Source organism: Emys orbicularis, chromosome 4 (assembly GCF_028017835.1).
Source record: "Emys orbicularis isolate rEmyOrb1 chromosome 4, rEmyOrb1.hap1, whole genome shotgun sequence".
NCBI classification, from domain to species: domain Eukaryota; kingdom Metazoa; phylum Chordata; order Testudines; family Emydidae; genus Emys; species Emys orbicularis.
The window spans coordinates 153,407,765-153,421,016 of record NC_088686.1 but is presented as its reverse complement, the minus strand read 5'-3'; the positions used below and the strand labels follow the sequence as shown (position 1 = coordinate 153,421,016).

The 13,252-nt window shown below is 47.6% G+C and overlaps 1 protein-coding gene across 1 annotated transcript; it reads right to left on the bottom strand.

Moving 5' to 3' along the window:
- Positions 1–238: 238 nt before the first annotated feature.
- Positions 239–12,761, bottom strand: LOC135877369 (zinc finger protein 214-like). Its single transcript, XM_065402797.1, has 2 exons — positions 12,709–12,761; positions 239–1,956 (listed from the first exon to the last, which is right to left on the bottom strand). Exon 2 carries the CDS (start codon positions 1,871–1,873, stop codon positions 1,262–1,264), a length of 612 nt encoding a protein of 203 aa, XP_065258869.1. The 5' UTR covers positions 1,874–1,956; positions 12,709–12,761; the 3' UTR covers positions 239–1,261.
- Positions 12,762–13,252: the final 491 nt, after the last annotated feature.

The window sequence follows — 13,252 nt, the reverse complement described above, 5'->3', positions numbered from 1 at the left end:
GTTAATAGCACAAGTGGGTCAGTTGTGAAGCTTTGATCCAAATTCAAGTTCCTAAACTTCAGATCCAAACCCAAGTCACTTCACAAGAGTGTTGGATTTGAGTTCTGAAGTGGGCCCATCATAAAAATAAACATGAGCTGTTCAGTTGAAATCTGCACCTCCAAGGGGATCAATAGGTAACAATTTGTCACCCCACATGGAGTTACCCACACAGGTCACAACACTGGATTCGTTGCAATTAAGGAAGAAACCAATTTTATTTAACCACAAGGGTAGATTTCAAGTGAGTACAAGAGATGAGACATCAAAGTGAGAAATGGTGACAAGAAAAAGAAATATAAAACCACTTCCTAGTACTAAACTGAACAAACTAGACGTGGTTCAAAGTGAAGTCCCTTAACACAGGTTTGCAGTGGCATTGCTGACCACGTTTTCAGCTCCGGATCAGTTCCTGGGGTCCAAGAGCTGTTTTTGTTTTCTTTTCTTTCTTTTTTTTTGTCCTCTCAGGTGAAAACGAGAGCTGGACAGGGAGAGATAACAAGGGGTGTTTTGGGCCCTTTCTTTTATAGTTCAATCACCTTTGAAATGGATTTTTCTCAGAGTGACTCCGAGATAAACCTCTCCTCAGCTGAGTGGGGAGACATGAACTTTGGCCAGAAGGGGTTTCATGCTGTTGTTTGCTAAGATGCAGATCTTTTTGTTCCTGTATTTTCAGATCTGAAATCCGTGAAAAGCCCTTGCCACAATCAGCACAGCTGTATGGCCGCTCCCCAGTGTGCGTGCGCTGGTGTATTTTCAGGTCTGAAAGCTTTAAAAAGCCCTTGCCACAATCAGCACAGCTGTATGGTCACTCCCCTGTGTGCGTGCGCTAGTGTATTTTCAGGCATGAAAATTGTGAAAAGCCCTTGTCACAGTCCGCACAGCTGTATGGCTACTCCCCGGTGTGTGTGCGCTTGTGTCTTCTCACGTCTGAAATCTGTGAAAAGCTCTTGCCGCAGTCAGCACAGCTGTACGGCCGCTCCCCTGTGTGCGTGCGCTGGTGTATTTTCAGGTGTGCAATCTGTGAAAAGACCTTGGCACAATCAGCACAGCTGTATGGCAGCTCCCCAGTGTGTATGCGCTGGTGTCTTCTCAGGATTGAAATCTGTGAAAAGCTCTTGCCGCAATCAGCACAGGTGTATGGCCGCTCCCCAGTGTGCGTGCGCTGGTGTATTTTCAGGTCTGAAATCCGTGATAAGACCTTGGCACAATCAGCACAGCTTTATGGCCGCTCCCCAGTGTGCATGCGCTGGTGTATTTTCAGGTATGAAATCTGTGAAAAGCTCTTGCCGCAGTCAGCACAGCTGTATGGCCGCTCCCCAGTGTGTATGCGCTGGTGTCTTCTCAGGGCTGAAATCTGTGAAAAGCCCCTGCCGCAGTCAGCACAGCTGTATGGCCGCTCCCCAGTGTGTATGCGCTGGTGTATTTTCAGGTGTGCAATCTGTGAAAAGCCCTTGCCGCAGTCAGCACAGGTGTATGGCCGCTCCCCTGTGTGTGTGCGCTGGTGTATTTTCAGGTGTGCAATCTGTGAAAAGCCCTTGCCGCAGTCAGCACAGGTGTATGGCCACTCCCCTGTGTGCGTGCACTGGTGTATTTTCAGGTGTACAATCTGTGAAAAGCCCTTGCCACAGTCAGCACAGGTGTATGGCCGCTCCCCAGTGTGTAGGCGCTGGTGTATTTTCAGGTGTGCAATCCGTGAAAAGCCCTTGCCACAATCAGCACAGCTGTATGGCCGCTCCCCAGTGTGTGTGCGCTGGTGTCTTCTCAGGCATGAAATCTGTGAAAAGCCCTTGCCGCAGTCAGCACAGTGGTAGAGCTGTTCCCTGCTATGCATGCGCTGATGCTTAGTCAGCGTACTGGCACTGCTCTGCCCACATTCAGACTGTGTCCTCGTTTCTCCCGGGATCCCGTGCCCTGCTGGAGAGAGCAGAGGCCAGTTAGCTCATCATTAGGGCTGCAGGTTTGTCAAGGAAGGAAGGAAAAATGTCACAGACGGAGCCATTTCCCCACTTCTCAGTGACTGTTTTCGGGATGTGAACCTCTGCCTGCAATGGCGGCTCCTGTCCCCCAGGGCTGGGCCCAATGCCTCGCTCCGGGCACTGAGACCTGGCCTGCGGGGTTACAGCGCCACTCAGATTTGCCCCCGCCCACGGTCATGATGGTGGGGGAAAGGGACAAACTTCAGTGAAGGGCATTGCCACCCACATCCACTCTAGCCCACCCCAACCACTCTGCTGGGATTAGGGCTGCAGCGCTGGGTGGCAGGGGGCTTCTTTGCTTCTTTGGGCGGCAAGTGCCCCTGGGCAGGGTGAGGAGGGGGGCAGGTTTTATTAAAAATCTTCAAGCCGTCACAGTAAATTTTGTGACCTATGACTTTAACTAAATGTACTGAAACTGCGCTGTAATTTTGGAGACAAAATGCTGTGAAAATCTGCAGCCTGACTCATGTTGCTTCCACCCTATGTTGTTTGTGCAGCACCTAGCGCCTGCTCCCATGTGTGCCATGCGCCTTGTCAAGGCTGTATCCCCACTTTGAACTTTAGGGTACAAATGTAGGGGCCTGCATGAGGACTTCTAAGCTTAACTACCAGCTTAGTTCTGGTCCGCTGCCACCATTCCCTACCCTGGGAAGCTTTTAGAAACCTTTCACCAATTCCCTGGTGAATACAGATCCAAACTCCTTGGATCTTAAACAAGGAGAAATTGACCCTTCCCCCCTCCTTCCTTTCACCAACTCCTGGTGAATACAGATCCAAACCCCCTTTGGATCTTAAAACAAGGAGAAATCAATCAGGTTCTTAAAAAGAAGGCTTTTAATTAAAGAAAAAGGTAAAAATCATCTCTGTAAAATCAGTATGGAAAACAACTTTACAGGGTAATCAAACTTAAAGAGCTCAGAGGAACCCCCTCTGTCTTAGGTTCAAAGTGTAGCAAACAAAGATAAACACTCTAGTAAAAGGTACATTTACAAGTTGAGAAAACAAAGTAAATCTAAGACGCCTTGCCTGGCTTTTACTTACAATTTTGAAATAAGAGACTTGTTTAGAAAGATGGGGAGAACCTGGATTGATGTCTGGTCCCTCTCAGTCCCAAGAGCGAACAACCCCTTAAAACAAAGAGCACATACAAAAACCTTCCCCCCCCCCCAAGATTTGAAAGTATCTTGTCCCCTTATTGGTCCTCTGGGTCAGGTGTCAGCCAAGCTTCTTAACCCTTTACAGGTAAAAGGATTTTGGAGTCTCTGACCAGGAGGGATTTTAGTACTGTACACAGGAGAGCTGTTACCCTTCCCTTTATAGTTATGACACGCCCCCCAAATCACAGATAGTGTTGGACGTTCGGTTCCACACTGGCTGTGATTTCTTCCTGGAGTTCTAGGAGAAAACAGAGTTAACAAGACACATGTACCTTTAGATATACTACTGATTATATAAAAACTAGCAATATGTTTCATTACAAGAACAATTGTTAACCAGTTAACTCTGGGAAACTTTCCCGGGAGAGTGCATCAGCCACTTTGTTAGAAGCTCCCGAAATGTGTTGTATTTCAAAATCAAAATCTTGGAGAGCTAAACTCCATCAAAGAAGTTTTTTGTGATTTCCCTTGGCGGTATGAAGCCACTGTAGCGCAGCATGGTCTGTTTGTAGTTGGAAACGCCGTCCCCAAACATATGGGCGTAGCTTTTTCAGCGCGTACACAATGGCGTAGCATTCCTTTTCGCTGATTGACCAGTGGCTTTCCCTCTCAGACAGTTTCTTGCTGAGAAACACGACAGGATGGAATTCTTGATCCGGTCCTTCCTGCATTAAAACTGCTCCCACGCCTCGCTCGGACGCATCTGTGGTTACTAGGAACGGTTTGTCAAAGTCTGGGGCCCTTAGCACAGGGTCAGACATGAGGGTTGCCTTAAGCTGGTTAAAGGCCTTTTGACACTTATCAGTCCACTGAACTGCATTTGGCTGTTTCTTTCTGGTTAGGTCTGTCAGTGGGGCGGCGATTTGGCTGTAGTGTGGTACAAATCGCCTATAATATCCGGCCAAGCCTAAGAAGGATTGGACCTGTTTCTTTGACTTTGGAACCGGCCACTTTTGGATAGCATCCACTTTGGCCTGTAGGGGATTTATAGTTCCTTGACCCACCTGGTGCCCCAGGTATGTCACTCTGTTTTGGCCTATTTGATACTTTTTAGCCTTAACAGTTAGTCCTGCCTGCCGGATGCGCTCGAAGACTTTTTTCAGGTGCTCCAGGTGTTCTGTCCATGAATCAGAAAAAATGGCCACATCATCGAGATAGGCAACTGCAGATTCTCCCAATCCCGCTAAGAGACCATCTACAAGTCTTTGGAAGGTGGCGGGTGCATTTCGCAACCCGAAAGGGAGTACATTGAATTCATACACCCCTGCCTGGGTGACGAAGGCGGACCTTTCCTTAGCGGGTTCATCTAGTGGTACTTGCCAGTACCCTTTGGTTAAGTCCAAAGTAGAAATGAATTGGGCATGTCCCAATTTTTCCAATAGCTCATCTGTGCGTGGCATTGGATAGTTGTCAGGACGAGTTACAGCATTTAGCTTACGGTAGTCCACGCAAAAGCGTATTTCCCCATCTGGTTTGGGAACTAGAACCACTGGAGATGCCCATGCACTGGTAGAGGGGCGGATTATACCCATCTGTAGCATGTCCTGGATCTCCCTTTGTATAGCAGTTTGGGCATGAGGTGACTCCCGGTAGGGTGGGGTTCTAATTGGGTGAGCATTACCTGTGTCAATGGAGTGGTATGCCCGTTCGGTCCGTCCTGGAGTGGCTGAGAAAATCGGTGCAAAGCTTGTGCACAGCTCCTTGATCTGCTGTCGCTGCAGACGTCCCAGGGTCGTGGAGAGGTTCACCTCTTCCACGCCACCATTCCTTTTTCCTTCATAGTAGACACCTGCAGGCCACTCCGCGTCATCTGTTTCCTGGGCTGTAAACTGGCAAACGTTTAATTCTCTGGAATAAAAGGGCTTAAGAGAATTAACATGGTATACCTTAGGCTTTATGTTGGAGGTGGGGGAGGCTATGAGATAGTTAACAGCTCCTAGGCGCTCCTGGACCGTGAATGGTCCTTCCCACGACGCTTCCATTTTATGGGCCTGGAGCGCCTTTAAGACCATGACTTGGTCTCCTACTTTGAAGGACCATTCTCTGGAATGTTTATCATACCAGGCCTTTTGCTCTTTCTGAGCATCCTTTAGGTTTTCTTTAGCAAGGGCTAAAGAGTGTCGGAGGGTGTTTTGTAGGTTGCTTACAAAGTCTAGAATGTTAGTTCCTGGAGAAGGCGTAAACCCCTCCCATTGCTGCTTCACCAACTGTAATGGCCCCTTAACCTCGCGGCCATACACAAGTTCAAATGGTGAAAACCCTAAACTGGGATGTGGTACCGCCCTGTAGGCAAAAAGCAACTGCTGCAACACTAGGTCCCAATCATTGGAGTGTTCATTTACGAATTTACGTATCATGGCCCCCAAAGTTCCATTAAACCTCTCCACCAGACCATTGGTTTGATGGTGATGAGGGGTGGCAACCAAGTGATTCACCCCATGAGTTTTCCACAGGTTTTTCATGTTCCCTGCCAGGAAATTAGTTCCCAAATCTGTAAGTATGTCGGAGGGCCACCCTACCCTGGCAAAAATGTCTGCTAATGCCTGGCACACACTGTTAGCCCTGGTGTTGCTTAAGGGTACAGCTTCCGGCCATCGGGTAGCAAAATCCATGAAAGTCAGTACGTACTGCTTTCCTCTGGGTGTCTTCTTTGGGAAAGGACCCAGAATATCCACAGCTACTCGCTGAAATGGGACCTCAATTATGGGTAGTGGCTGGAGAGGGGCTTTAACCTGGTCTTGGGGCTTTCCCACTCGTTGGCACACCTCACAAGACCGGACATAATTAGCAACGTCCTTGACCATTCCCTCCCAGTGGAAGGACTTCCCCAACCGGTCTTTGGTTCTGTTCACCCCAGAATGGCCACTGGGATGATCATGGGCTAAGCTCAAAAGCTTTACCCGATACTTAGTGGGAACTACCAGCTGTCTTTGAGGATGCCAGTCTTCCTGGTGCCCACCAGAAAGAGTCTCCTTGTATAAAAGTCCTTGTTCTACAACAAACCGGGATCGGTTAGAAGAGCTGAGAGGCGGTGGGGTGCTCCATGCCGCCGCCCAAGCTTTCTGAAGGCTGTCATCTGCTTCCTGCTCGGCCTGGAACTGTTCCCTTGATGCTGGAGACATCAGTTCCTCCTTGGACTGTGGACTGAGGCTTGGTCCCTCTGGAAGCGATGCAGGTGCTGGGGCTGTTTCCATTGACTGTGAACCGCTGTCCGCTGGTGCACTATGTGGTATTTCAGGCTCTGGCTGAGTCTCTTGGGTAGGGTTATCTGCTGCTTCCACCAGTTCAGACTCGCTGGTGCCCTCTGGCATTGGAGTTGTAGACGGGTTTGCAAGTGCTGGACTCAGTGCTGGCAATGGTTCTGGTGCTGGTTGCGTTGCCAGTTCCGGTTCTGGGACTGGCTTTGGCTGGGTCTCTGGGATTGGATCCACTACGGCTGTTGCAGTCGTTGGCAGGGGATCCGGTTCCATCACCTTTGTTTGGGTCTCTGGTAACACAGACGGGGCCCTGGTGGACGGCTCAGGAACAGGGATGGGGGTGAAAGCTTGCTTAGCCTGGCTGCGGGTGACTATTCCCAACCTCTTGGGTAGCTTCACATGGTTGGCCAAGTCTTCCCCCAGCAGCATGGGGATGGGATAATTGTCATAGACTGCAAAAGTCCACATTCCTGACCAGCCCTTGTACTGGACATGCAACTGGGCTGTAGGCAAGGTTACAGACTGTGACACGAAGGGTTGAATTGTCACTGTAGCCTCAGGGTTGATGAGTTTGGGGTCCACTAGGGATTGGTGGATAGTTGACACTTGTGCCCCAGTGTCCCTCCAAGCGATAACCTTCTTTCCGCCCACTCTCAAGGTTTCCCTTCGCTCCGAGGGTATGAGAGAGGCATCTGGGTCTGGGGATCTTTGGTGTGATTGGGGTGTAATGAACTGTAATCGGTTGGGGTTCTTGGGGCAGTGAGCCTTTATATGCCCCAGTTCATTACATTTAAAACATCGCCCTGCTAAGGTATCACCGGGGCGATGTTGGTTGATGGAGACTGGTGTGGTGGGGTGAGAAGGCGTCTGGGGTTTCCCTTGGGATGTGGGTGGGGCCTTGGGTTGTCCCCGGTGATAAGGTTTTGTTTCGGCTTGCCCCTTCTGATATTCGCTCCAACTGCTACTAGCTTTTTTCTTTTCTGTCACCTCCACCCATTTGGCTCCAATCTCCCCCGCCTCGGTTACAGTTTTGGGCTTCCTATCTAGGATGTACCTTTCTATTTCCTCAGGAACACCCTCTAAAAACTGCTCCATTTTTACTAGGGAAAGCAGATCTTCCAGAGATTTAACATTTGCTCCTGATACCCAGGCATCACAATTTTTGTCAATGTGGTAGGCATGCCGGGTAAATGACACCTCTGGTTTCCACCTTAGGGCTCTGAACCGCCGACGGGCATGCTCGGGTGTTAGCCCCATTCTGAGTCTGGCCTTGTTTTTAAAAAGTTCATAACTGTTCATGTGTTCCTTAGGCATTTCAGCCGCCACCTCTGCTAAGGGTCCACTGAGCTGCGGCCTCAGCTCTACCATGTACTGGGTTGGAGTGATGCTGTATCCAAGGCAGGCCCTTTCAAAATTTTCTAAGAAGGCCTCAGTATCATCGCCTGCCTTGTAGGTGGGGAATTTCCTGGGATGGGAAGTGGTACCTGGAGAGGAGTTGCTAGGATGGTCTGATGCATCCTGCCTAGCACTTGCTGCTTCCAGTTCATGCTTCCTTTCTTTTTCTCTCACCTCCTCTTTGGCTTTTTCCAGCTCCATCTCTCTCTTGTGGGCCTCCTCTTTGGCTTTCTCTTCTCTCTTGTGGGCCTCCTCTTTGGCTTTTTCTTCTCTTTTATGGGCCTCCTCTTTGGCTTTTTCTTCTCTTTTATGGGCCTCCTCTTTGGCCTCCTCTTCTCTTTTATGGGCCTCCTCTTTGGCCTCCTCTTCTCTTTTATGGGCCTCCTCTTTGGCCTCCTCTTCAAGTTTTTTAATTTGAAGCAGTCTCTGATGTTTTCTTTCATTTTCTTCTGCTTCTAGTTTGGCCAGTTCTATTTTGTTAGCTACTTCTTTGGTAGTCATTTTCCTGTGTTCTTGTGCTGGGTCACCCCCTCTGCAGTTGACTGAAACTGGGATGTACTTAGCTCTGGCTGCTGCTGAGTTAACAGAGACTTTCTAACAAGCTACTCCCGAGGATGTAAAAAGAAAAAAAAAACAATTCAGCTTGTAAATTCCTTTTACCAGTCAGTTTGCTCACTGATTGAACCCTTCTCTTAACAAAGCCCCTTGTTAAAAAAACTTAACACCTCTGCCTTCAGGCAAGGAGAGATAAGATATGCATCTACCTTCAGCTCTGCTTTCCAAGCAGCTAGAAGGAAAAAAAAATCTCTTACTGGCTTTTGGGTTTAAAATGATCTCCACCACTGTGCCACCATATCAAGGCTGTATCCCCACTTTGAACTTTAGGGTACAAATGTAGGGGCCTGCATGAGGACTTCTAAGCTTAACTACCAGCTTAGTTCTGGTCCGCTGCCACCATTCCCTACCCTGGGAAGCTTTTAGAAACCTTTCACCAATTCCCTGGTGAATACAGATCCAAACTCCTTGGATCTTAAACAAGGAGAAATTGACCCTTCCCCCCTCCTTCCTTTCACCAACTCCTGGTGAATACAGATCCAAACCCCCTTTGGATCTTAAAACAAGGAGAAATCAATCAGGTTCTTAAAAAGAAGGCTTTTAATTAAAGAAAAAGGTAAAAATCATCTCTGTAAAATCAGTATGGAAAACAACTTTACAGGGTAATCAAACTTAAAGAGCTCAGAGGAACCCCCTCTGTCTTAGGTTCAAAGTGTAGCAAACAAAGATAAACACTCTAGTAAAAGGTACATTTACAAGTTGAGAAAACAAAGTAAATCTAAGACGCCTTGCCTGGCTTTTACTTACAATTTTGAAATAAGAGAGACTTGTTTAGAAAGATGGGGAGAACCTGGATTGATGTCTGGTCCCTCTCAGTCCCAAGAGCGAACAACCCCTTAAAACAAAGAGCACATACAAAAACCTTTCCCCCCCCCCCCAAGATTTGAAAGTATCTTGTCCCCTTATTGGTCCTCTGGGTCAGGTGTCAGCCAGGTTACCCGAGCTTCTTAACCCTTTACAGGTAAAAGGATTTTGGAGTCTCTGACCAGGAGGGATTTTAGTACTGTACACAGGAGAGCTGTTACCCTTCCCTTTATAGTTATGACACGCCTCTTGGGTCTTGTTTTATGTTTAAACTGCCCAGGATCCAGGCAGTGCCCTGACCCAGGACTAGGGCCCCTCGGTGCTCAGGCAGTTGAAACAGGGTCCATGGTTTGTTTTCAATCTGATTTTGGTTTCATTTCAATCAGAGGTTTTTATGTACATGGTGCTGGTTCTTCACTTTCTCCTGTTTTACAGCATGAGGCCTGTTCCCCACTTTTTGTGCTGTTTTAACAATACTGGTTTCAAAATAGTTCAGTTGAGGGGCTAAAATCCCCTCATGTGGACAGTTAGCTGCTTAGCACAATGTAGCTTATTCCTGGGCCCGATGTTTGTTTCATTCTTTGTGCAAAACTAAAACTAAACTAAAATTCTCAAGAAGGTTGGGGTTTTTTGCAGGGCGGGGGTGAGGGAAGGGGGTTGAGGGGATGCCAAGTCACTCAGGGTTTGTGTGATGTAACCTCAAAAACATGTTTGTCTTGTTTTACAACCTGATCCATGGCACTGCTGAGCTGGAAGGGGTGAATGGTGCCACCCAGCAGGCCTTTGGTCTACAGACAGTCACAGACGCGTTAAGGCTGAGGGCTGTGCTAAGCATTGACACTGAAGCAATGTCAGTGACAACGATTTTGTGCCACCGAGAGAGCAGGAGGAGAGGGGATGTGACAAAAACCATCCCACCCCCTCTCCCTCATACCCAGCCCATACACCAGGATACTCCAAGTTGTGGCCCACAGGACAATTTCCTCTGGCCCCCATGTGCCTCCGTGCCCCCAGCAGCAACTGCCTGGAACACAGGGCAGTTTTAGAGCATTACAGTGAAGCTCTACAAGTGCCTGAGACCTGCTCTACAAAATGGCGTCCTCCGACTAGGCGCGACCTCGCACTCGTCATACGTGATTGATCCTGTCTTGAGATAAACTGGAGCGAGTCCAGCAGAGGGCAACGAAAATGATTACGGGGCTGGGGCACATGACTTGCAAGGAGAGGCTGAGGGAACGGGGCTTATTCAGTCTGCGGAAGAGAAGAGTGAGGGGGGATTTGATACCAGCCTTCAACTACCTGAAGGGGGGTTCCAAAGAGAATGGAGCTCAGCTGTTCTCAGTGGTGGCAGATGACAAAACAAGGAGTAATGGTTTCTCAATGGGGGAAGTCTACGTAAGATATTAGGAAACACTTTCACTAGGAGGGTGGTGAAGCACTGGAATGGGTTACCTAGGGAGGTGGTGGAATCACCATCCCTAGAGGTTTTTAGGACCTGACTTGACAAAGCCCTGGCTGGGATGATTTAGTCGGGATTGGTCCTGCAGTGAGAAGGGGGGTTGGACTAGATGACCTCCTGAGGTCTCTTCCAACCCTAATCTTCTATGATTCTATAAGTAATCAAACATTCTATTTGTAAACACCTAGAAGGAAATAAAGGAACAGGTAAGAGTCAACATGGATTTCTCAAGAACAAATTATGTCAAACCAACCTAATATCCTTCTTTGGCAAGTAACAAACTTTGTGGATAGGGGAGAAGAAGTACACGTCACATCTTGACTTTAGTAAGGCTTCTGATACTATCTTGCATGACCTTCTCATAAACAAACTAGAGAAATATAGCCTAGGCAAACCTACTATAAAGTTAGTGCACAACTGGCTGGAAAACCACACTCAGAGAGTCGTTATTATGGTTCAAAATTGAGCTGAAAGGACATATCAAGTGGGATCCCACACAGATCTGTCCTGGATCCAGTTCTATTCCGTATCTTCATTCATTATTAGGACGATAGTGTGGAGCATTCATTCATGAAGTTTACAGATGATTCCAAGCTGGGAGGGGTGGCAAGCACTTTAGAGGACAGGATTACAATTCAAAAGAACCTTGACAAACTGGAGAAATGGTCGAAATTAAATAGGATGACGTTCAGTAAGATCATATGCAAAATACTACACTTAGGTAGGAATGATCAATTACACAAATAGAGAATGGGAAATGACTGCCAAAAAAAGAAACATCTTAAGATGGTTACAGAAAGCTTGGTGGGATGGCATTCTCTCTAACAAGAAACTACTTATCAATTGTTGGTGGCTGTGAAATCCCCATTTCTTTATTTTTTTGTCTTTATGCTCCCCACTTCCCTATTGTTTGTCTGTATGATCTCTGTCTGGTTCTTTGATTGTTTCTGGCTGCTGTATAATTAATTTTTCTAGGTGTAAATCAATTAAGGTGCTGGGATATAATTGTTAGAGAATTATGTTACAATATGTTAGGATTGGTTAGTAAAATGTTAGTATAATGATTAGTTAAGATACAGCTAAGCAGGACTCAAGTTTCACCATATAAACTGGGGTCCCAAAGGAAGTTCTTTGGAAACCAACTCCAGGACACAGCCCCAAGCTCAGAGCTGCCAGACCGTAACACTCTGCCAATGACACTATGCAGAAACTGGAATCCCCCAGATGGACCTGATCCTGACTGGCCATCAAGAAAAGTTCATCTGGCTTATTGGGAATGGTGAGCATTGTACGCTTAGCGTGTGCAGTCTGTTTGTGGTGTTTGGTAATAAATAGACGTTAAGTAGGGTATTGCTGTGTAAGGCTCTTTCACTGGTAAAAGACACCGCAAACTCGCAGAGTGTAAGGGTATACCTGAGCTCACTGAACGGGTAAGGGTAGGGGCCTATAAACTGTGTGAGCGACAGAGAATTTTGTGTGGGTAACACTGATGCCAGGACAAGAAGTAATGGGCTTAAACTGCAGCAAGAGAGATTTAGGTTAGACATTCGGAAAAACTTCCAAACTCTGAGGGTAGTTAAACACCAGAACAAATTACCTAGGGAGGTCGTGGAATCTCACATCATGGGAGGTTACTAAGAACAGGTTAGACAGATACGAGACAGGGATGGTCTAGGTAATATTTAGCCCTGCCGCAGTGCCAGGAACTGGACTTGACTACCTACTGAGGTCCCTTCCAGTCCTATCCTATCTAGTCCTCGTTGTGCCTATCCAGCTGGGATTCCTACCAGACTATCTTCCCCAGTAACTCCTGGCTGAGTTAGAGCAGGGCTTTGTGAGACACATGTCCCATCTCCATTGACAGACTCCAAGTAAGGGAGAATTCATTGCATCATGAGGGGAGCGCTCCCAATGGTTCATTCCCCTCCTAGATAAACACTGGCCCCTAATTCCCAGCCTCAATTTGTCTCTCTTCTGCTCCCAGCCAGTGGAGCTCGCTCTGCCTTTGCCTTCTACGTTAAGAAGCCCTCTCCTAGCAGGTGTGTAAACCAGAAGAGACTCACCTGGGGAGGAGCTCTCAGGCCCGGAGCTTTCCCTGGAGTCTTCAGCATCCCGGATCCAGAGTTCTGCCTCCCCTACCTCGATCCAGTGGATTAAGTCTGGTGTAGAACCTGAATAGCCTGTTTCGGGGGGAAAGAATCAGTTTTATTATTGAAGTGTTGGGGGCAGCGACTCAGTTATACGTTGGTGCAGCCCAGCACAACAGGGCCCCGATCTCGGTCAGTGTGTGGCTGCACAGCACCTAGCACGACAGGACACTGCTCTCAGTCGCTGCTTCAGACGAGAGTGCAAGAGATCCCAGGCAGGAGAATAATGAAATAAACCTTCCTTAGAAGAAACAACAAGGAGACCTGTGGCACCTTAAAGATTAACAAATTTATTTAGGCATAAACATAGTAATGTAACACACCCATCTTTGCATGTGTATATCTGCCCACTTAAGTTTCCACTTCATGCATCTGATTAAGTGGGTCTTTTGGAGGGGATAGGGAGCTATTACAAGCAGCAGGAGAGTTTTCTCCCTAACTTATTTGTCTAACTAGAGTC

Excerpts from the sequence above, each read along its gene's own strand:
- LOC135877369 (XM_065402797.1), bottom strand. The coding sequence starts at position 1,873 with ATGCATAGCAGGGAACAGCTCTACCACTGTGCTGACTGCGGCAAGGGC.